The 24,128-nt window shown below is 31.7% G+C and overlaps 1 protein-coding gene and 1 long non-coding RNA gene across 4 annotated transcripts in view; one reads left to right on the top strand and one right to left on the bottom strand.

The window, feature by feature from the left end:
- Window positions 1-418: 418 nt before the first annotated feature.
- LOC111087399 lies at window positions 419-21,891 on the top strand. Its single transcript, XR_002612102.1, has 4 exons — window positions 419-431; window positions 1,915-1,919; window positions 14,389-14,393; window positions 21,816-21,891. It is a non-coding gene; the product is annotated as an uncharacterized LOC111087399 (long non-coding RNA).
- The window catches only part of LOC106465962 (patatin-like phospholipase domain-containing protein 2), a 40,547-nt gene continuing 22,412 nt past the window's right edge, over window positions 5,994-24,128 (bottom strand). For 2 of the 3 annotated variants that reach the window (XM_022393927.1, XM_013926211.2), the window contains exons 6-10: window positions 19,531-19,648; window positions 15,646-15,828; window positions 12,432-12,567; window positions 10,787-10,906; window positions 5,994-6,888 (exon numbers count right to left, since the gene is read on the bottom strand). In XM_022393927.1, the coding sequence (XP_022249635.1) occupies window positions 6,291-6,888; window positions 10,787-10,906; window positions 12,432-12,567; window positions 15,646-15,828; window positions 19,531-19,648 (1,155 nt within the window). In that variant the 3' untranslated portion in view covers window positions 5,994-6,290. The remainder of the gene's footprint in view (window positions 6,889-10,786; window positions 10,907-12,431; window positions 12,568-15,645; window positions 15,829-19,530; window positions 19,649-24,128) is intronic. The other variant, XM_022393928.1, reaches the window with a different exon arrangement.

Genomic DNA, 24,128 nt, shown 5'->3' with positions numbered 1-24,128 from the left:
TTTTCCCGTGTAAACACTTTGCAAAGGCTGAGAAAACCACGTGGGTTAAATTATGAGCTTTCGATTGGTTATAAACACGTAATAAAGCGAGGTAGGTGGGGCCACCTTGTTTGATTCACTAAATATAATATCTCAGAAAATAGAAAAGAAAGGAGGTTATTTTTATATTCTAGCTTGGGTTGTTAATATATGTAATTTGAATTTCCAATTCGTAAGAAACTATAGACTTTGTATCTGGACATCTAATTTGAACCAAAGATTCATTCAACATACTACGTGACACACAAAAATCGATATTTAGGAATTTTGTTTTAATATTTATATTTAAATCGAGAAATTATCCCATGTTTAATACTAGAATTGTAATTATAATCTACAATTTGATACCAATCTTATTGACATACATTCATAAAACAATAAAAAATTTGAATGTAAGTATATAAACGTAATGCCATGCCCTCTGACCCCTACCTATAGCAATAGGGGTATTTTAGTTGGTTTTCCAGCTGGCTTATAGTTAGATGATGTAAATGTTTGGGTCCATTCATTTCCGCATCTGTCATTACATTTATAACATCAGCATTCAAGCTTTGGCCAACTGTGTGACCTGGAAATGAAAGTGGTGTTCCCATCTTGTCAGGTTTCTTTTTTTTTCAGATGCAATGGAATGGATGTCATGGGTTGGTCGACAATGATGTTCTATTGGCTGATTGTTATTCTTGTTTTGGTTACTGGTGGTGAAGATGCTTATTTATTTTCTCAGATCTACATATTGTTACATTAGTTTCGGAATATGATTATCCCATTGAATGTGCAAATAAATTTTATCTCCGCGTTTGTTTTTCAACACACCTTGATAGGACAGTGAATTAATGACGTTCTCTTGGTCTTCTTTGTTGAAAGTCTGATTTGTGTGGTCACTGTTATTAATGATGTTATGGAAACTTAGAAAGCAACAGGTTGTATCTCTGAATTTGGCTGGATCACAAGAGCAATACTAGCGGGATTGGTAACAGACGTGGATGAAACAGCCATGCCACACTGGCGTTTTTCTTTTCTAGCCGGAGGTAATGGGAAACAGATGAAACATAAAATTGTCATTGAACAAAAGGCCTCTTGGGCAATGACTTGACATTAGAATGACGGACCTAGTAATAGACTTTGCATATATTTTCATGTACATATTAAAAGATAAATCAATAAGCATGTGGAATAGTAAGAATAAAAAACAGTGCAAATTTGGCATCATGGTGACGTTTTCAGAGTATGGAATTCAGATAAAAAGAATTTACTTTTTATAGCTTTCTGAAAATAGTTCACTAAATCATGATCTACTACAGTTCACACCAATAGAAAAGCCATCATCATCATTGTAATCATAGCAGTAGTAAATATAACACTGGATTGTTAATGTTGTTTGCAGTTGCACATAAAGCTACACAATGTACTTTGTGTGATGTGCTCACCACTGGTATTGAATCCTGGTTATTATTATTTTTATGAGTCTTCAGACTTGCTGCTGTGCCACTGGTGGGGGGGGGGTAGTATAACATTGAAAAGGTTGTAAAAAAGATGTACACTTACCCCAGCATATTATCCAAACGTTTCCTGCAGTACACTTGTAAGTTATGCTGCAGAGTAATGGTTCATAACCAGAGTAATCTCATAGAATATTATTAGTGGTGGAAGGTTCCACCTCCTTCCTTGCAGGGTTGAGCTATAGGTTATCCATAACATTTTTCGATGTTAAATAATTACGTTGAAAAATACCTGAAAACTAAATCTGTAAAGGAGATTAAATTTCAGGCTTATACAAAAGACAAATGTGGCTTGCATATAGGCACCTAATAGGAAATGGGTCATTATTATAACAAACATTTTGGGTACCAAAATTCCTGCATTCTTTTTAAAAAGATATTGTCTGTAGAAGTTCATATTGTTAGTTTATATAGTTGGCTCTTTCTTTTTGATGGTATAATATAAATTAGACAAACCAAATCTGCATTTCAAGAAGGTGGGCTTCCTCATTTCAATATATAAATGTTTAGATGTGCAGATATTGACTCTGATAACTTTCTTTTAGTAGCTATATTACAAATGAAGAAAATTATTGTAGTAGGAAGAGAAAGGAGATTAAACACAATAAATCTGAAAGACTACAAGACAAATTTTTTAACTGGTACTAAAGAACAGATATAGTATACTACAGAACGTACAAGAGAATATACATGGACAGTGTAAAGCTGCTATACTTGAAGTTATTGGATTCATAAGAGGAACAGTGGATTATAAATGCTACATGGAATGCCTTGGATTGGTGAAAGAAAGAGAACATAAAGTTACATTTAAACAAGATAAAATTGCAAACAAAAGATGATAAACTTAAATAGCAGTACAGAGATATGGATAATGAAGTTACGCAAAGACTTGAAAATAATAGGAATACATGGCTATTGTGCAAAACAGTTAACTGTGAAGAAAGGTGATTCAAAAACTATTTAAAAATTAAAGACTTGTCTGGTAAAGATAAATTATAAACAGAATCAATCAGACTTCAAAAGCAATATGATTAAAATACATGAAGAAATCTCTAAGCAATGGAAAGAACATTTTGAAGCAGTTCTGTATTGTACAGAGCCAACAACTATGCATGACTTTGATATAAAGCAAAATGATATAATGAAAGAAGTGAAAAACGCTATCCAAGAGTTAGAAAATGGAAAAGCAGCAGGTGTTTATAAAATCCATGCACAATTATAAATGCAAGAGCAAAAGAAATTATTGAACATTTGACAATTTCCGGTAATGGAGTATAGATTGAAAAAGAACCCCATTGGCTGGAGAAATGGAATCATCATTACACTCCCCAAAAAAAGGGGAGATTTAAGCCAGTGTTTAAACTGAAAAGGTACCTGCCTACTGTCAGTGCCCTGCAAAGTAATGACCCAAAAGAAAAAAGCTGTGGATTTAATGCTGAAACTAGAACAGACATGTTTTCAACAAGAACAGTCTTGCTGTGAATGGATTTTTACATTAAGATAGGTAAGTGAAAAATCTCTTGTATGGCAGAGACCATTGATAATTAATCACATTGAGTTTAAAAGAGCTTTTGGCAGCATGTATAGAGTATCTATGTGGAGCATTTATAAGAGATATGGTATACCTCAAATTAGATTAAATGTTACAAAATGTTTATACAAAGACAATGCTTGTGCAGTTAGGGCCGAGTCTTGACTAAGGGAGTGGTTTAGACTTATCATAAGTGTTAGGCAAGGCTGCATCTTATCTCCATTGTTGTTTGCTATTAAAATTGACTCAGACAGGCAACCTCACCTAGCTCGGTTGTGACAGGAGTGAATTAGTGAGTAATTATATTGCTTATGATATTACTACAGTGGATTCATCCTGGACAGGCATTGCAGAAACAACAGCAAACACAAACAGAAGCAAGTAGGATTGGTCTCATTATTAAAGCATTAATTATGAAAGTTGGAATATAATCAGATAAAACAAGAATTGTGATTGGATGTAAATAAATAGAACAGATTCAGGAGTTACGTTAAAAGTATTGTATCAAGTGATGGAAAATACATGGAGATTAGAATGCGAATAGATAAAGCAAGTTTTACATTTGGAAACCTTAACATTTGGAGAAATAAGGGATTCAAATTGCAGACAAAAGTGAGCCTGTTGACTATGGTAAATTAGAGAGTTGGAAGCTGCCCATCACGGACGGTTAAGGGAAATTCTGTATATATATCGTGGAGGGATAAGATAACAAATGAGGTGTGTATGAGGACTAAGCAACAACCTATTACATCAGTCATCAAGGAGAGATGATTAAATTGGTTTGGATGTGTGTTCTGTATGGCAGTAGATAAAAGATCACATATTAGTCATCAAATTATTTCAGCTTATTTGTAAAGTCAACCACTGTACCTAAAAATGTCTTACAACCACCAGGTTTCTTTTCAAGTGTATTTTATTACACATGAATATATTGTTGGTTTATATCACAAACAAAAAATTTAAATATATATTTGACAATCTAATCAGGCTAAGGCACTTTCCTTTGTCAAACTACACCATATCAAACAATGTGAAACATAACATGTGACCATGGTTGTGTGTGCAATGTACCTGAACATGTAACCATGGTTCTGTTGGTAATACAACTAATCCAATAAAATAATCATGTAATTCAAGTAAATTAAATACCAGCCTGGCAAACATTCTCCCATGAATGTTGTATTTTACTTTTCAACAATGTTGGGATTTTAAATTTATTCATGTTACAATTTAGTAAAGGCATGCAATATTGATCATATGATACACTTCACTGACTAAAAAGTGCCACAGAAATCAACAATGCTACAAAAAAAACTTTAATTTTACAGTAATTGTGTTCACATCCCCGTAACAACAAATGTCTTTAGGAACATAATACAATTAATAAACAAATTTACAATGAATTTGAAAGCAGAGTTGCAGAAATTATAACAAAAATGTTGTTTTTATTGTTTGCTGTCAAGTAAAAACCTACACAATGAGCTATCCATGTTCTGCACACCATAAATATCAAAGTTCTATTTGCTTTATAAGCCCATAGCCTTTCTGCTATGCAACCTGAGGAGGCACATTGTTTTCAAAATGAAATGTTAACTGAAATTTCTTTATAAATTTTGCTTAATAACTGGTGTGGAGAATGAGTTAGCAAATTGGATAGAAGACTGGCTGGATGGAAGAAAGCAGAGGATTGTTATATATGGAGTTAAGTCAAACTGGATTAATGTCACAAGTGAAGTACCTCGGGGCTCAGTCTCAGGACCTTTGCTCTTTTTTACTTATATCAATGATATAGATGAAGGAATAGTCAATAAATTACTTAAATTTGCAGATGATATTAAGGTCTTGGGTGTTGCTAGCTGTGAAGAGGATGCTGCTGATTTACGAAAGGATTTAGATCATTTAGTGAGTTGGGCAAATAAATGGCAGATTGGCTTTAATTATAATAAATTCAAGATAGTGCATGTGGGTTATCATAATTTGAATGGGAATAACCGTACCAGTGTTATGAAGGAAAGGGATCCTGGTGTAATAGTCGATCAGTTTCGAAAGCCATCCAAGCAGTGTGCTGTCGCTAGTAGTAGAGCAAATAGTATTTTAGGTTGTATCTACAAAAATATTGAATACAAGTCTAAAGAGGTTATAATTTCATTGTATAGGTCACTGGTTTGGCCACATTTGGAATATTGTGTTCAATCTTGGGCTACTTACCTTAGGAAAAACATTGAATTGTTGGAAATATTTCAGAGAAGAGTTACTAGAATGGTGCCTGGGATGGAGGAGTTGTCATAAGAGGAGAGGCTGAAATCTCAAATTGTTTTCTCTTGATAAAAGGAGAGTTGAGAAGAGGGGGGGGGGGTAGATTGAGATGTTTAAGATTGTAAAGGGAATTGATAGTGTTGATGCATGGTTCTTTTTTCATATTTTACAGTGAGAATAGTAGGATAAAGGGACACAACTATAATATTGGTAAGGTAGGAGTCATCTTCAGCTAAGACAGTTTCATTTTTCTAACAGGGTGGTTGGCCTTTGGATGTTGTAGAGGAGGTAAATTTAATTGAGTTTAAGAGAACTTTATGTATATGAATCATAAAGGCTGGCTTTAAGATTTTGATTTTTTAAATTTAGTTTAAAGGATGGAAACAGCTAAGGTGGACCAACAGGTCCCATGTTGTCCCAAAACATGTTATGTTGTAACTATCTTGTTTTCGACAAAACATTTTTGACAACATTCTTTTATGTTATATATCAAACGATAAAGCTTTGGAAGTGTAATTAATACATCTGAAAGTCAAACTAATTCATCAGAAGAAAAATATATTATTAATAGTAATGTAACCTAACTTTCTGTACTTAAAAAATAAGATGTCCTTTCATGTGTGCGTGTGTATATATATATATATATATATAATTACAAAATAAAAAAAAACTTAGCATGACAATAAAATCTGTAGATTTCTACATTTTTACAAAGTTCTCAATTAAAAAGTATATATAAATGTACATAATCACAAATATCTTTAGGAAATAAAATGTATAAATTACCCTGAATAACTAATTTGTTTATATTAAATTTGGAATCAGTACAAACTCCTGCATTTCATGCAGTGACATGTACTTTCATACTTCCCCTTTTATAATCACTTCCTTCTATTTGTTATCTTCCTGAGACAAAGAATGTTATTTTAAGCTTTCTGTCACTCTCACACTATTCATGCCTAAAACTACTTCCATACTGAATCATATTCATTCACTGGTTTATCAGTAGAGTCACAAATATTAAAAATCTCAGTCACTTTTACTTGCATTTTCTCATCCATGTAATAGAAAGCCATGAGAGCTTCATGTTTTGAGGTGGTTTCAAGAATGCACTCAAAGTTATCAGCATTTTGTGGATCAATACTACCTTGGTATTTACTTAGATCCCAGCTTAAAGCTTTGTTTGTAATATCAATGGCGTTTAACTCACTGTGGTCTCTACCAAAAGACTTAAGTACATCCATAACATCTTGTTGTTTATTCTTGGAAGTCTCAATAGTGCTTTCTAGATTGACTGTGAAACCCAAGTTCATAGTGCTGATTACTCTTTCTGGGATGTACATGTCAGTTTCAATGGATCGTCGTCTCTGATGCTTTATAGGTGAGGGGTCACCTTGTAGACCAGCATATGACTTTCTCTTGACACGACCTAGTTCTAGATCACTTACAAGCTTGCTTGAGAAGATTTCGTCATATTTCAATGACCGTTGGCAAGTAGGGTAAGCTAAAGTATCTTCATCCCTATTGTAATCATATTCTGTAACAGCTAACTGGCAAGAAAACCTAAGAAAACACAACAAAGGACAACAATAAATTCTAGTAATCTGACAAAAAAACAACAACAAAAACTGAGATTTCAAGTGTACTGGTTAGAAAGACAATACAAGGCTTGTGCAAAGTTCTCCTGCTTCAGGATTATACAAACCATGCAATTTTAGCATTATAGAGAAATCTATATCTGTAGTATTGAATCCTATTAGTAAAGCAAGATAAAGTGACTCCAGCAGGGAGACAGTGAGCCAGTCCCTGGCATCAAGAAGGATAAGAAATGCTGCTCTACACTATCAAACCAAGATTAAAAAAAATCACAAACAGTACACTATAAAAACTACAGTAACATAATAATATACGCATAAAATCTAGAGTAAAAGGAGCCTGTAGAGTATCATAGCAACAAAAACTACAATTGTACAACTAGTCTCATAATAAGGGGTTCCACCTGATTTTTTTATTATTAAAGCTAACAGCAATGAGGTTGAATCTATTTGGGTTCCTGTTAGTTGTTATAAAAGGAGAAGGCTTTCAGTTGGAATTTGATAAAAAAAAACAACACTCTGCAGTGAGATAAATAATTCAGCTTTGACGTCATAATGATGTGGGATTTTAATTTCAGGCATATAGATTGGTTAATGTTAGAGTGAAATGATGAGGGAGGAAGGTTCTTAGAAACTATCTGGATAGTTTTCTTCATCAATTGGTTAGGGAACTTACTAAGAATGATGCTATTTTAAATTTACTGTAAACTTCTTAGGGTTGATAGGGTGGAGAATGGGGGAGCTTCTGAGAGCAAATGATCATTATGTAATTAGGTTTGGTGTTTTAATGGATGTGGTAATAAAGAATAATGAGATTTTGGTTCCAAATAAAAAAATTAATTTTGAAAGAATGAGACAAATTATCTGTTATGAGTCGGGCAAATTTTAAAAACAAATTTTTAATTATTCAAGAAAAGCATGTTTACTTAAAGGAAAAAAGGTGGCTGGAATAAAAAAGTAAAAGATAAAATCAATGAAAAGAATTATAACTTAAGTTTAAATTGACTGCAGTGGTGGGAGATTTAGAGAATTATATAAGGTTAAAAGAGTTGGTAAAATTGGAAATTGAAAAATCTATATGATAAAAGGTTGGCTGCAAATGTAAAAATTAATAGTAATGGATTTCTTCAAATACATTAAGAGTAAGCAAAATATTAGGATGGGAGTAGAGCTCTTGAGGGAATGATACAGGAATGCTCATATCTGATGTGTATCAGACAGCTTGGTTATCAAATTGTACTTTCTATTTCAGTTTTCACTAATGAAGATTTAAAAGCAAAATTCTTTGTCCAGAACAATTGGTAGATAGAAACAAGATTGAAAAAGATGATCACATTAATTCTGAACTTTTTAAAGAAAATTCAGAAAACTTTAAAGAATGATAAAGTTTCTTGGCCAGATAATGCAACAACGGCAGTTATTGTGATGGTAATTTTGGTTTAAATATTCCTAAAATCTAATGGATATTAAATTTAAAAGAAACAACCCAGGGATGCCCAGAAGTTTTTCTCTTCAGCCCAGGTAATATTTTCCCCAAGGGGTTTTTAAGGAGTTTGAGAATTGTATATGTGAACTACTTGCTACTATTCTATTAACAGTCCTTGAACAATGAGCAGTTGTCAGAAGATTGGAAGTTGGCTAATGTCACTCCTCCTTTCAAGGGAGGGGATGAAAATTGTCCCAGTAATAATATAAGTCTTGGGGAAAAGTTTTCAAAGTCTGTTAAAAGATGCTTTGCAAAGTCATTTAACAAAGTTTAGAATTTTTTTGGATAGTCTGTATGATTTCACTAGGGGAAAAATCTTACCTTGCTAATCTTTTGGGGTTCTTTGAAGAGGTTACTGCTTAACTAACTGAAAGTAAGGGTGTTTGTTTGGATTTTCAGAAAGCATTTGCGAGGTGCCAATTAAAAAGCTTGTTAAAAAGTTATCTCTGTAGGTGTGGAGGATAGCTTGGCTCATTGGATAGAAAACTGGCTGTATGGAAGAAAGCTGAGGGTTTTTATAAATGCAACTTACTCAAACTGGACTAATGTCAGGATCTTGGCTCTTTTTGATTTATATCAATGAAAGAATGATCAACAAATTATTGAAATTTATTGATGATATTAAAGTTCTGGGTGTTGCTGGATGTGAGAAAAATGTTGCTGATTTTGTGAGTTGGGTAATTCAATGGCAGATGGAGTTTAATAAAAATAAATGCAAGATAATGCAGGTGGGGTATTATAATTTGAATTATAAGTATAAGTCTGATGAGAATAACCTTAACAGTGTTATGGATGTTAAATGTTTTGGGGTTCTGGTTGATCAGCCTCTTAAGCCATCCAAGAAATGTGATGTTGCTCGTGGCAGGGCAAATAGAATTTTAATGTTTCCAAAGAAATATTAAATATAACTCTAAAGAAGTTATAATTTCAATGGTTAGGCCACATTTGGAGTATTGTATATAGTTTTGGGTGCCTTGAGCTAGATATAAGATTGATATATTGGAAAGGGTTCAGAGGAGGGCTATTAAGATGATACCTAGGATGGAAAGGTTGTTATATGAGGACATATTAAGATCTTTGAAGCTGTTTTCTTTTTAAAAAAGTAGAGTTAGAGAGGAATTTAACTGAGGATTAAGACTGTTATGGGAATTGACAGTACTCATGAATCATCTTTTTCAAATTTAAGAATGAGAATAGTAGAACTAGGGGACACAAATATAAATTTTGGCTGGGTAAAAGTCATTTTAAACTAAGACTGCTTTATTTTTCTAACAGAGTGGTTGGTCTTTGGAATAGGTTGCTTTCAGATGTGGTGGATGCAGTTAATTTATGGGAGTTTAAGGGAAAACTTAATAAATATATGAATGATAAAAGCTGGCTTTGAATTTTATTTTCATTTAAAAGTTTAGTTTAAGGGATGGCATGACCTAAATAAAAGTCCTTTTTTGTCCTTAAATTATATGTACATGTAAGTGACATAAAACTTAGTGTACAGACCCTATACAGTATCAGTGACAAACTACAATCATGCAACTATTGTAACAGTATAACACATAAGCACAACATTAAAGCTTACATTATACAGACCCTATACAGTGCCACAGAGACAAAAACTACAATCGTACAACTATTGTAACAGTATAACACATCAGTGTGACATAAAAAACCTAGAGTTTACAGACCCTTTACATTACCATAGAGACAAACTACAATCATACATCTATGGTAATTGTATAACACATAAGCACGACATAAAAACCTACAGTGTACAGACCATATACGGTATCATAATGACAAAAACTACAATCATACAACTATGGTAATATTAGTATAACACAAGCAGGACATAAAAACCTACAGTGTACAGACCATATACAGTATCATAGTGACAAAAACTACAATCATACAACTATGGTAATAATAGTATAACACAAGCAGGACAAAACCTACAGTGTACAGACCCTATACAGTATCATAGTGACAAAAACTACAATTCATACAATTATGTTAATAATAGTATAACACAAGCAGGACATAAAAACCTACAGTGTACAGACCATATACAGTATCATAGTGACAAAAACTACAATCATACAAATATGTTAATAATAGTATAACACATAAGCAGGACATAAAAACCTACAGTGTACAGACCATATACAATATCATAGTGACAAAACCTACAATCATACAACTATGGTAATAATAGTATAACACAAGCAGGACAAAACCTACAGTGTACAGACCCTATACAGTATCAGAGTGACAAACTACAGTCATAAAACTATGGTAATAGTATACCATAAATGTTTATAAATTGTTAGTGATGGTCATAATAACAAAGTTAAAAATTGTAAAGTCTCAGTAATAGCATACTCACTTTGCACTGTACATATGTCTCTTGCTGTTCAGCCTATTAATGACTAAATTCAAAGTGTTCAATACTTTTGTCAAGTTCTTTTGTAGCTCCTTCTGCAAAGTGGGCATTAACTGCCATAGCCTAGCAAATGAAATTAGACAAATTTTATTAAACTGAACAAAATTGTTTTAACATTTACATGCACAAAATGGAAGCTAATTATTCTATATAACTTATATTCTCGTAATTAAAATTCACTATTGTGTATCTGGAAAGTAGCTTATTCTATAGGAATATTGTTTTATGAAATGTGACAAACACTCATATGAAAAATACTGTTAAATGACAGGTGAAAAAGGCATTCACGAAAAATTGTTTGGCATGAATCATGATGTTAAATGACAGTTGACAAGTATATTCAAGAAAGACACTTTGCCAGGAATCGCATTGTTCTATGATAGGTATCTTATTATAGTTATCTTTTAAGCTGTCACAGCTATATAAGTTCAAATTTCAGACTATGGAAAAAAAAAAGTAGGTTTCATAAGAATACAATACTCTATATAATATCACTGTTTTAAAACTTTTGTTTAGTTTACACAACTTCAAATGTTTGAACTTCTATTAATTTTAATATATGTACATATTGTGTCATGATATAAACAACTGTTTAGTTTAAATATTATTTCTTTTTGTGAGTGGATATTTTATTATTGTTTAGTTTTTGTTATAATAAGAGTAAAAAGCAGATGAATTTAGGAAGTTTTGTTACTAATTCATTGATGTTTACACTATTGAATGCCAAGTGCAATACACTGGCATCGAGAATATGATGTGGACAGATGATTAAGTGATAAAGATATAAATAGTGTGAGATGAGTGGAAATAACAGACAGATAATAGCAAAAGAGTAAAGTTACAGGCAAAGAAAGTTCTGCATGAAATTAACTACCTTAGAAGTGTTAGGCCTAACGTTTAATATGTTAGTGTAAGACTAACAGTAGAAAAGAAGAAGAATTTATTCCATCTAAAAAAAAAACCAAACTATAAAGTGTGGTTCTAAATTAACCGAATCAGCCTGAGTGCACTTTGACAAAAGGAACAGAAAATATTTAGAAAAAAAAAAAAACAAACTATAAAGCGTGGTTCTAAATTAACTGAATCAGCCTGGGTGCACTTTGACTAAAGGAACAGAAAATATTTATAAAAAAAACAAACTATTACAGTTACTCATGCCACAATTGTAAGTGAATCACACAAAATACCAGTGCAATAGTAAGAGAGAAGATGGTTCGGCGTGTCAACTGAAGTTCTAAAGTTATTGAATAGGCCTAAGTGGACTTTGACAAGAAGAAAACTATACATATAGTGCTTATGATATGCCTATAATCTCTATAGTGTGAAGAATTTGTACATGCGTTTAACTGGTTAAACATATGTGTGTGTGTGTGTGTGTATTATTTTGAAAATAAGTGAAGTGCATGCTGTTTATTAATCGTCAAATTTATTGGCAACAAGTTACAGACACCTACTGTAGAAGAATCCTAAGCCCAAAAACAACATGGTATATTATTATACTCTTAAGAAATACAAGTAAAAGCCTTTTATTTTTGACAACTGGTGTTCTGCACAAAGATATTTGATATTTTCATAGTATGGTACCTACTTGCAAAATATAACAATTACAATGTCAACAGGTAGCACATAAGGAAGAGACAGAAGTGACAACAGTTTGACTGGCCGGTGACGAAATAACCAGTTGATCACACCTTTGTTAACTTGGTCACTAGCATTCTCTATGGCTGTCAGAAAAGTTATAAAATAAACTTATAAAAAGCATTTTTTTTTTTTTTCATACAGGTATTTGCATCAGTGTTTTCCGATATAACACAACATTACCTGTGGTTTAAAACATAATATTATCAAGCTTAAAAAATAAAGGTTTTGAAAATTATAGAATAAGCACATATTGACTCATTCTTCTTGTAGTTCTATTCAAATTTCACATTGTTATATATTTACTATAGTTTTCAACCTTTCTGCTTGAAAACTTAACTTGCAGTATAATAAATAAACTAAACTATTAAAAATGTTGAATGATACATTTTAACACATGCATTGAGTCTCATACTCAAGATACAGTTAACATACTACATGTTGAATATCACATTCAGTATATTTGTATACAAATCTATAACACTGTCTCACTCTTCATATGTTAATTGTGTACATGTTGGTGATTATGTTCTTTAAGTATGCAAAACATAAAGTTAGTCAGCATCGAGTCATGTAAAGAGTTAGCACCTACAAAATATATAGTGCACAATACTGCTAACTCGTAAAGGCAAAAACTTAAGTATTGTTTATAGATGACTCTAGCATTTAGGCATTCAGCAGCAAACAGATGAAACATTCTAAATCCATGAATTTTCTACCAAGCTGAATTCCATAATTCTAGACACAAGAGGTGTAGTCAGTGATTTTCAAAAATAATGCAGTAATAATACATGCTGTGTTTGGAAGAAACAAGACAGAGATCTAAGACTTTTAGTTGAAAGTACTAACATAATGAGCAACCAGAAATCAAATGAAGAAAATAATGAAAGCTAACAGAGGCTTGAGAGTTAACAGGCCTAAATCTACCAATAAGCTTATACTAACATATCACAGCCATGAAGTGCTAATGAAAATGGAAACCAAGTAAGCAATTTGGGAGTTTCTTTTCCAGTTGGTAAAGACTATCTTATCATGACTGCTTCATCATCACAAAATAACCCTTCCTCATTAACTTAATGTTCTGTGAGCTCCAACATGATAAGATTGGGAATTGTTAGTAACTATTGAACATTAACAAGTCAGCTAACTTCTAGCAAGTCAATTCACTCTACCTAGTTCAAAATAGTAGATTCTACCACAAAACTGGTAGAAAACTGCACACTGGATAAATTGCAAACTTTGTAACTGTTACATTCACATCAGTTCAACATAACCACAGACAGATGCATTTGATTGAAACAAGTTTTGTTGGTACTGTAAAACACAAAGCCACCAATATAACAAGAACTTGCCAGTTACTTCACCAAAAATACCTTCACCATTCAGCAACATTCTACAGTTTTTTCTTAAACTTCTGTTTAGATACTATCATGAAGATGGAAACACAATCAAGAGGCAATATCACAAACATTGCAGAGAAGATTCAAGGTTCTTATTTTCTAAATGTGCTATTCACTGATATACAGAATACCGGACCGAGAAACTCTTTCAAACAAGTAGTGAAAAAGTTTTGGGCTCCATTGTTCTTTTCCTTACTAGCATGGTCTAAACAAAATTTACTTTCCAGTAGTTTTAATTTATTTGACAAGAATTTTAATGGGTGTGATTTCCTATGCTTGTATAAAAACAGGAACACTTTCTCTAAAGAATTCAATTTCCTTCCCTTGATTAGCTTCAGTGCTCTTTTTTTTTGTTCAGGTTTTCATTTCTAATGTTTCTTAATATTTATAGTTCTCTGAATCTTCAGGTAAATCAAATTAAAATTTTTTAATAAGATAGACTAGTAACTGATCAAGTTACTTATTTTTCAGTATAGCTAGCTAGGTAACTGACACGAGGCTTTGGAGAAAATGTTTAGTATTGTCATAAATAATCCTACATTATAATTCCATAATTACAATTATATGACAGTATTTGTATTTTATTATTCCTTGTTGTTGTGAAATAGACTAAGACAACGACTTAATTAGACCCTCATGACTAAGACTATGATTAAACTTAAAAATGCAGATAAATCAACTCTGCTGTCCCTGGTCTACCCCTAAAGAAGCCATGTCAACCTGGATAAAGTGATCAAAGCCAAAATCCTGGAAACTGATGCCTTCTTCAGAAGAGCTGTGAAAATGGTCAAGCTTTAGTAAAGCCTTCCAAAACTAATTGCCATCCTTCAAAGAATCCTCCAAGAATAACTGTTGTTCTACATGTTGTCAGGGAAGTACACGATAGCTAAATCATCAAATCTGAAGAAAAACAACTACTCAATGCTAAAGAAAAAATGATTCATGCCTAATATGCACAAGATATAACTGTATGATTTGGTTCAGTGCAGAATAGTGGGATTTGACTGTCACCCTTATAAAGCACCCACAGACCAAAAGTAAAGAGCATGGTTTTTGTTTTTATGGTAAAGAAGCACAAACAATGAACCAGCAGATCCACAGTCTGGCATACTAACCACTGGGCCACAATAATCCCAAAACAAAGTATCAAAAGAAATACATTAATGAGTATCAATACTGGAATTCAAGGGATATAAAAACATAACTTTTTTTTATCAGTAATAAATAAAATTATATCCTAAGAAGGAAGACAGTATTTCAATGTGTTTTTTAAATTGTCTCAGAACAAAAGTTTTTAATTTCCCAATATAAAAACTACAGAACTACAAGATCAAATTGCATGAATGTTTTACAGCAGAAACTAGATAATACTTAACAAGTTTATGTTAATTTTAATGCAATTCAGTTAAATATTTCCATTGTGAGAGTAAATATATATAAAAAAACAGGTTATATTTGTGCCATCCACTCTGATCCAGAAAGGGTTAATTAATGATTACTCTACTCTACAAGTGTATTACATATTGATTTCCAGTTCCCATATATATATATATAACTTATTATACTAATAAAATTATAGTATTACACAGTTACTATATTCCAATTCACATGAAAATAAAGAACAAACCACAGTGACTGTCACATATTTTACAGTACTTCTTGCTTTACCAAACTTTTTTGTATATGTTGTTTATTTTCATTATAAATTTAGCTGAAATTCATTAAAAGAAAGTTCTAAATAAATTGTCTGTTTTCACTATCTACCTTTCACCACAGACTCGGGTACACTGTCCACTAGTGCCATCTGTTTACGGTAGCGGCAGTCTATACAACCATCGTATGCATGTTCTGGTTCATTTTCTATACTATCATTCTCCGTAGAGGAGTCTGCTTCTGCCACAGTAAAACTAGACTGTACCTCTAGACATCTCATACAAGATATCAGATCTAGAACAAACAAAAATGAGAATTTATTGCTACCATCATCACAAGCATTACTGATAGTTTCTACAAATACAAGTAATTCTTATTTTGTCATCTGTAGTCATAAGATTCATATTTGGTGTCCACAGAAAACTTACTTTTTCATTATTTATAAAAAACATTATGTTAAATGTTTATAGCAAATGTGGATATTATATACAAGTTATCTTTTGTTGATTATAAGAAAGTATTAGTGTAACATTATTTACATTTATTATTTATACAGAATTTATAAGTGATTTTTCTTTTGTAATTCACTGCAATTGTATGAGTAATAAGAAAATGATTTACTCTTGTTGACAGAAATTGCAAATGATTTTTTAAAAGTTACAAAAGTCATATGAAGTCACTTTTGTGTGTAGATAAAGAAATTTACTTTCCCTTTTTTGAAAATTTGTGGAATATGCATTGATTTACTTTGTTGACTACAGGAATTGCTAAAGTGATTTATTTCTCTTGTTTATATAAATGAAAAATGTGATTTACATTTATTGTTAACAAAAAATGACAAAGTGATTGACTTCTTTTGATTATATAAATGAAAAAGTGTCATCTCTGTTGTTCGTATAAAAGACAGGTTATAAAATATTTTTCCTTTCATTCTTTACCTTATGAAAGAAATGGAAATTTGTCCAGTAAATATTATCTAACATCACGGTTTCTTGAAGGTGTTTGAAGACTTGGATTAGATGACTATAACATGTAGCATACTCAGTACTTTGTACACTATACAATTGGTGTCTTTAGGAAGCCAACCTCTATATTATGTATGAAGTGAAGAGGTAAAAAAAAATTCAATACAGAAAATATTAAATTTTACCACACACATTCATAGAATAATTACCTTAAAGGACATGAAGGTTTATTTAAAGCAGTATTTTAGGCATTAAATTTTATTTGAAAAGGCTGTTTTTCTACTGGCAAAATTTTATATGCACTTAGTGGGGGTTGTGTTTTAGTCTAGGCACATATTTACCCATTGCTATGCAATATATATATACAGAGGATTTATTTACAAAAAAACTATAAATGCTCCCTATATTATCAAACAAATCTCCATAACAATGTCCAGCTACAGCTTAACATTATACATCTTGAACTAATATGATGAAATAGTCAATAGCTACAGTAACTCATCGTGAACCTTATCAACTAGCTACAAGCTATGTTTATTATCATTACAATGTATAAAGATAGCTACCATATCAAGTAATCCTTTGCTCATAGTTGAGCACAAAAGATAAATAAATAAACTGGGAATTTAAAACCTTCAAATAGGTATCCTAAAAAAAGTTGTGAAACAAGGCATGTAGGAGATAATGATGTAGGGCAACGTAGGTCAGAGGAGCTAATTAAAAGACAAGGGGTTGATAAGGGCATTTAGAGAAAAAGGCCATAACTTAATTGTGTCAGGGATATTGCCAAGAATTAAGTATGGGGATGAAATTATGAGTAGGTCACTAGGGCTAAATGCTAGGCTTAGGTTAATATGTATGGATGATCAGATAGGCTGGTTGGACTTGTGGGATCAGTTCAATGGGTGAAGATAACTTTTTTGGAATGAATGATTTACATTTAAATAGGGAAGGATCTGGCTTTTTGGAAGGGCTATTAACTCATCCATAAGGGAAGATTTAAACTAGGACTAAACAGTGAAGTGGGCCAGGGTAAACGAAGGGCAAAAAAAAGATGTAGAGAAAAGTTGAACATAGGAAATAAGTATAGAAGTAGTTATACAGATAGACTTACTTGTTACTATTGTAATGCTAGAAATATAAGAAATTAAATAGATGACCTTATGATACTGGTAGGAATGGAGAATTTTGATATAATGGGACTAACTGAAACATGGATAAATGTGGATGATTTTGATGAGAGAAATTTCTTTGACATACAGGGTTTTAGGTTATTTAATAAGGATAGAGTACTAAAGAGAGGGAAGGAGTGGCTTTATACGTAAAATGTGAATTACATCCTGTTGAGGATATCAATGATAATAGCAAGGAGATTTAATCCATTTGGATTTCTATTAGCACATATAAAGGGGAAGGGCTTTTAGTGGGAATTTATTACAGACCACCAGATGATACTGATAAAATTAGTGAGATTAAGATTTTAGCTGTTAATGAGGTCATAATTAATTATGGGCAATTTTGAGTTCATGTATATAGACTGGGAAATGCCAGAGTCAAACCATGAAGGAGAAAGAATTTTGGAAATTGTTCAAGATCATGTGACAACCTTCCAACAATAGGAGCTTGACACACCCTCCCCACCCATGTGACTCCCTCTAATTGATTCTACCAAACTATAACTTCGAGATTAGGCAGAATGGAAGAACCGATTTAAGTGAAGAGAAAGGGTGAGAAGTGTGAGAGGAGGTAAGTACCTACTGGAAATATATTTTCAGAATAGGAAAATAATAACATCTGATACAGTACATTACCTTCGCTCACATTTAGCTGGAATCCCACATAGGCAAAGAGACTTTAACCTAATTTAACTTTCAGTGATAAAATTGCTTCTTTTGATCACTGTTAACATACCCATACAGAATATATTGTATATCATGGATCAAGCCAAACTCTCAAAATAGAGAAGTCACTTCTCCCTACAGGTGTCAAGTAGAAGTTTTTGAAAATAAGGAGATTTCATATTTCTGTATGAAATATATTCACAAGGTTAACTCACTGTTTGATAAAGTACATGTTGTTTATTTTGGGATTAATTATTTCCATTACATGTGTGTGTGTATGGATATACATGAAATATGATGTATTAAATAATTTCAATTTCAAAACTTTTTGTTTCAGAATCTAAGAAAATTTTTTTCTACATCCACTGTTTTTATTTTTTAACTTAAATTTTGAATGCCAGTCATGATTTGTAGTCTTAGCAGGAAGTTTGTACTCATGCATATACACAGTGTTTAGAGGTCATTCTGATTCAAAACTCTAGGAAACCTTATGGCTTTACATTCTATAAATTTTCATCAGTCTTTTGTTTCTGGACAGAATTTCACTCAATTTTCTCTCAAGATCTTATGCCTAACCAATTGCTAAAGATATTGAGCAGATAAAGAATAGCGAATAACATTAAAGGCACCAATATACAAGTTTGATTTAACTGCGGGCTTAAAATGCAATTATCTTGTAAATTAATGAGTAAAGAAAATTTTAAATGATACTGCTTTATGGTACATACCTTGTGTAATTAATGACTATCTCCCACGACAAACAACAATAAAAAATACAGAATTCCACGTAACAACATTTTCCTCTTCTATAATCCATTCATAAATATAAATCCTATTTTTTAATTTTTTTTTTTGGACAGAAGCTTTCAATAATAATTGATGTATGTAATTGGTAATGAAATACTCTTGGTGGAGATATCAGATTGAGTGTGCTGATTGGCTTTTGCCTGTATTATGTATGTTGAGTAAGGAGAATATTGGAGCAATTTGACTGACTTATGTTGAGAATCTGATAACTAACTATTTGTTATTTTCACCTTCATCACGGGTGACCAATTGAAAATAAAGATGACTTGAATTCTGCCACAGAAGAAAATAAAAAGTGAAATTGGAACTTTGAATATGAAGTTTAAACATACTTTGCCTGGTATTTAGCATATTTTCTGTATAGAATGAAATAATACACTTACTATGTCTTTGTAGAAACTTCAATGCATCATCAAATCCTTGTTGGCACATCTTACTTAATATTTCTGGATGAGGAGGAAAGAGAATCCTTGTAAATCGATACAAGTTACTGGGAGTGATCTAGAAAACAGAAATAACATTCAGCTCCTTAGAACTTTTAGTGGAAAAAAAACAACAACATTAAATAGTAATACATGCTTCAATCAAATATGTACAGTTCATAGAAGTTATATACAGAGCTACCATATGAGCTGAAACAAGAAGTATATTTTTCATATTTGCAAACTGACATGAGACATGTGCCAGGTGAGCCCCCATCAATGAAGATAGACAAAAAAATACTGTATTACATAAGATGTTAATGCAAGCATGAGTTATAAACACAGTAGAAAAGACCACAAGATGTGGAAAAATAATGAAACAAATGTTCAAAAATGTAAAAACACACATATATAACAAAAAACATTTTTTTATTATTACTTTCAAAGTTTTGGGCAGAAGCCCTTCATCAGGCAGTATAAACCAGTATGGAACACGATTTACACTGTCTGATGAAGGGCTTCTGCCTGAAATGTTTGCAAGTAATAATAAAAAAATTTTTTGTCATATATATGTGTTTTAATATTTTTGAGAATTTTTTCAAGCATGAGATATGGCAACCTTTAGTATGATACTCAGAGATATTACAAACACAAAAAGATCAAGGACACAGAATACCAGTTACAGAAGTTTCATAGAGGAAGAGTAAAAGAATGAAAAAGTGAGGAGTAACAGTAGAGTGGCAAAGGATAATAATAATATATAAAGAAAGGAAAAAAAAGAGAGAACACGGGAAACACCCTCTGATAAATTTCCCTAAAAGAAACACCATCTCAAAAGCTTGACAGTCAGGAATAAAAAAAACCTCTTCTATGCTTGAGATTTAAGATAGCTTATTGTGATGAACCAATATAGTGTGATTTCTTTTGCATTTTGACTTCTGTTAACAAACAATCATCCATTATGATACAAATCACTAATTACATTATGAATAATATTCTATACCAAGGCCTAAGCCATCGCAATAAGTCAAACTCCAATGCTATAAATCAACAGTCTGTCATATGACAATGAATATCATTGAGTTTTGCCCCACACAATGTGTAAATTGTTGACTTGTTTTCTTGAAGTAAATGTATATAAAGAAAGTAATTGAAGTATTTCAGGTCCAAGAGTAACAGCTGTAATTCTTTGTTATTAGCTACCAATTACATATGCCTCTTGCTGATAAATTGGTTACAGTGGTGTGTAGGCTTTTAATTAACTATATTTGCCTCTTTACACATGAATGTCATTTGTCCACTCTAATACTGATGTAAGTAAATCACATTTTGTTTCATGTTTAATAAAGAGTTCCCACAAAACCACAATGTTTTTTAATGTACTGAAAAGGCTAATGTTGACATTCCAGTGCCACCAAGAGTAGTTACAAGATGAAATGTGTGCAATAAAAGGTTCAGAAGTCTTTCCAAAATCGGTCAGCCAAAAGAGGCAAAGAAAGAAGGTTTATAACCACTAATACTGTGTGTGTGAGTAGGTAAGTATTATTGGAAGTAAATTTTCAATTTTCGAAAATGATAACTTCCAAAACATATTTACCTCTTCTCACATTTATATCAGGTCATCCCACAAGTTCTGTCCGGATTTTAAATAAAGAAAACGAGTGATCAAATCTTACATTTTATTGAAATTTAATCATCAATGTAGTTTCCATGATTATCTATGACTTCTTTCCATCTACTTACAAGCTTTTTAATCCCACTACTAAAAACCTCTTTCGGTTTCGAAGAGAAGAACTCTGAAATGTCAGTTTCGACCTCCTCATGGCTTGTGTGAGTTAATCCATCCAAATGATTCTGTAAACTACGGAACAAATGGTAGTCTGAAGGAGCAAGGTTGGGAGAATAAGGTTCTTCAATCTTCTGGAACGTGATTTTTGCAGTGTGGGGTCGTGCATTGTCCTGATGAAACACCACTCCTCTTCGATTCACTAAAACAGGTCTTTTTTTCTTTAAAGCCGCATTCAAACACTCTAATTATAGGGCCATAGTCCCTATATCCTATGTTGGTGGCTAGGGCAGTTGGACCTCAATATATATATAAAATCAATACTCAAACAGTCCAGCAATACAAAATCAGAAGGAAGGGCTGCATTAAAAACAGCAAATCCAAACCTATGATAAATAGCATCCAAATGAACAAAACAAGCCCAAACAAAAGTCAAATAAAGATGTTACATTATCAAGAGAATCCCCAGAGCATAGGCTATAATGTTGGATATAAAATGTGCCCTGGGTTTTGGACGTGACTGCAGAAGTAGGACCGATACTGTGGTGGGGATACATCGTCTATCAGTCTTAACCTCCATTCGCTAGTCTCACATGAAGAAATTAAAAAAAATAATAATCAAAAGTAGAAATTAGGAGAGAAAGATGTAGATGCTCTAGCCCACAACATCCCACATCTATATCACCCTTCACATGCAGACAGTTGTAAGAAGGTGAGTGCTCTCCAAAGTAAAATAAATAAATAAAAGAAAGAAAGAAAAATTAAATAAGGTATTACTACTTGGGGGTAAGTAAGGTAAACTTACCTCCTGAGTTTGGCATTCCAGCTCCCATTGTAGTAGTAAAGCACTTATTAGTAGCACAGTAGACAAATTAAACTAGTATAAAATCTCAACCAACATATCTAAACTAACTAGTATAACTCACAACCACCATAAAGTCCATTGTAACTACCAATTTTCAGACTCTGCACAAGCCTTTATATGCAATAAGGTGTTCATTCTCATAAATGTAGTGCCAAGTTGTTTAAATAACCTTATTAAAACTAAAAATACATATTGGAAGCTAACAGCAAAATCTCCTTAATGTTTCCTTCTTGATATTGATTTAATATGTTCTTATATTTATCACAAAATATTTTAATAATTTTATTCAGAGTTTCTTTATTAAATCCATTGAATATTAATTTTTGCATTAATAGCGAAATATTGTAATTTATGACAGGTTTCACAAAATCTGAATAATTGCGAAGTTATAATACTTATGACAGAAGAGTATGGCATATTACTATTAAAAGAGGGTAAGCCATATACTGGAAAAGAAAATTTTTTTCTTTTATCAAAAACATTTAGATTGATATCATTATCAGTTATTTTAATTTCTATATCTAAATAATGTGCCTCTGCATTAGAAATTGAAGTATTTTCCATTTCTAATTCTACCAGATAAATAGTATTAATAAAATTATTTATCTCAGGATTATTTATACTAATTAAATCATCTATATACCTGTAAGTTAAGGCAAAGTTGTCCAGGTTTATACAATTTTCAATAAACCTATTCTCATAAAAATAAAGAAATAAATATGCAATACAAGTAGAATAGTTAGCTCCCATTGGAACTCCTATTACTTGTTTAAATACCTGGTTATTGAAAACACCAATTATTATAAATGCAGAAACTTAATATATCTTTTATATTTTTTGAAATAAATGTTTTTCTTTCAGTACTATGAAAGGATAACAGAACTGTTCTATTAATGAATTCATAATAGAAATTAAATCTTTCAAAGGAATTGTGGTATACAGTGTTGTAAAATCAAATGTTTAAATATTTTTTACTGCAAGTCATTAAATACTTTATGTTTAAAATTAATTACCAAATATGAAGTCTTAATTTGCAGTTTCTCTTTTTCAAAGCTTGATAAATCATTAACTTTTAATTGATATTTTATAATGTCTATAAGCAAATATTTATGCAAATTAATACTAGAATAAAAAATATTATCTAAATTATTACAAAATTCTAAAAAATCAGCCCATTCTTAGTTATTTTTTCTTTTACCCCTTATCCCTATTGCTCCGGGTATCCTTTACTGCATATGACACAAGATTTTAGTGTTTTACATTCAAAATTTTATTAAACTACTTTCTGTTTAAGTTATATCAATTAGAACAGCAAAAAATCTTAGCTAATAATCCATATTTTAACAGTATACAAGTTTCAAGTTCTTAATTCAACAAGGCAATATTTGAAAAAATCCTGAATTTCCACTAGTGCGACACATGTGACACTTTTGTCTTAGCATGTCATCATCCCTATTTTATCCATCACCCATCAAAAATGCTTGAAATTAAATATAAAACACTCTTTATAAAATCATTATTGCTCAAACAGACCATAATTTTTATAGCCTTCAATTTTTTTTGGTTACAGAGCTATCAAATAGAAAATCAGACCCCTCCTGCCACATCCTCTCTTTCACAATTCATTGATAGTTTTCTCTTACGTTTCATTATATATTACCTATAAACAATAGAAAGTCAAGGTTTTCATCTATCAAATGGCATATTGTATAACGTTGTGATCTGAACAGATAACCATCAATTACACTCGGGGTCGCAACATCGTTCCTGTGGGAAACTTAGCAACTAGCTTGGATGAATTTGTAACGGCTATTGTCGCATAGTTAGAAAGACAGAAAATTTTTTATAAGTAAGTGAATTTGTCAACTTTTTGAATGATATTAGTCTATATTCTTTGGTGTATTATTT

This window comes from Limulus polyphemus, unplaced genomic scaffold (genome assembly GCF_000517525.1).
Source record: "Limulus polyphemus unplaced genomic scaffold, Limulus_polyphemus-2.1.2 Scaffold2103, whole genome shotgun sequence".
NCBI lineage: Eukaryota > Metazoa > Arthropoda > Merostomata > Xiphosura > Limulidae > Limulus > Limulus polyphemus.
The sequence above is the reverse complement of the archived record's forward strand: the minus strand, read 5'-3'. Positions and strand labels throughout refer to the sequence as shown.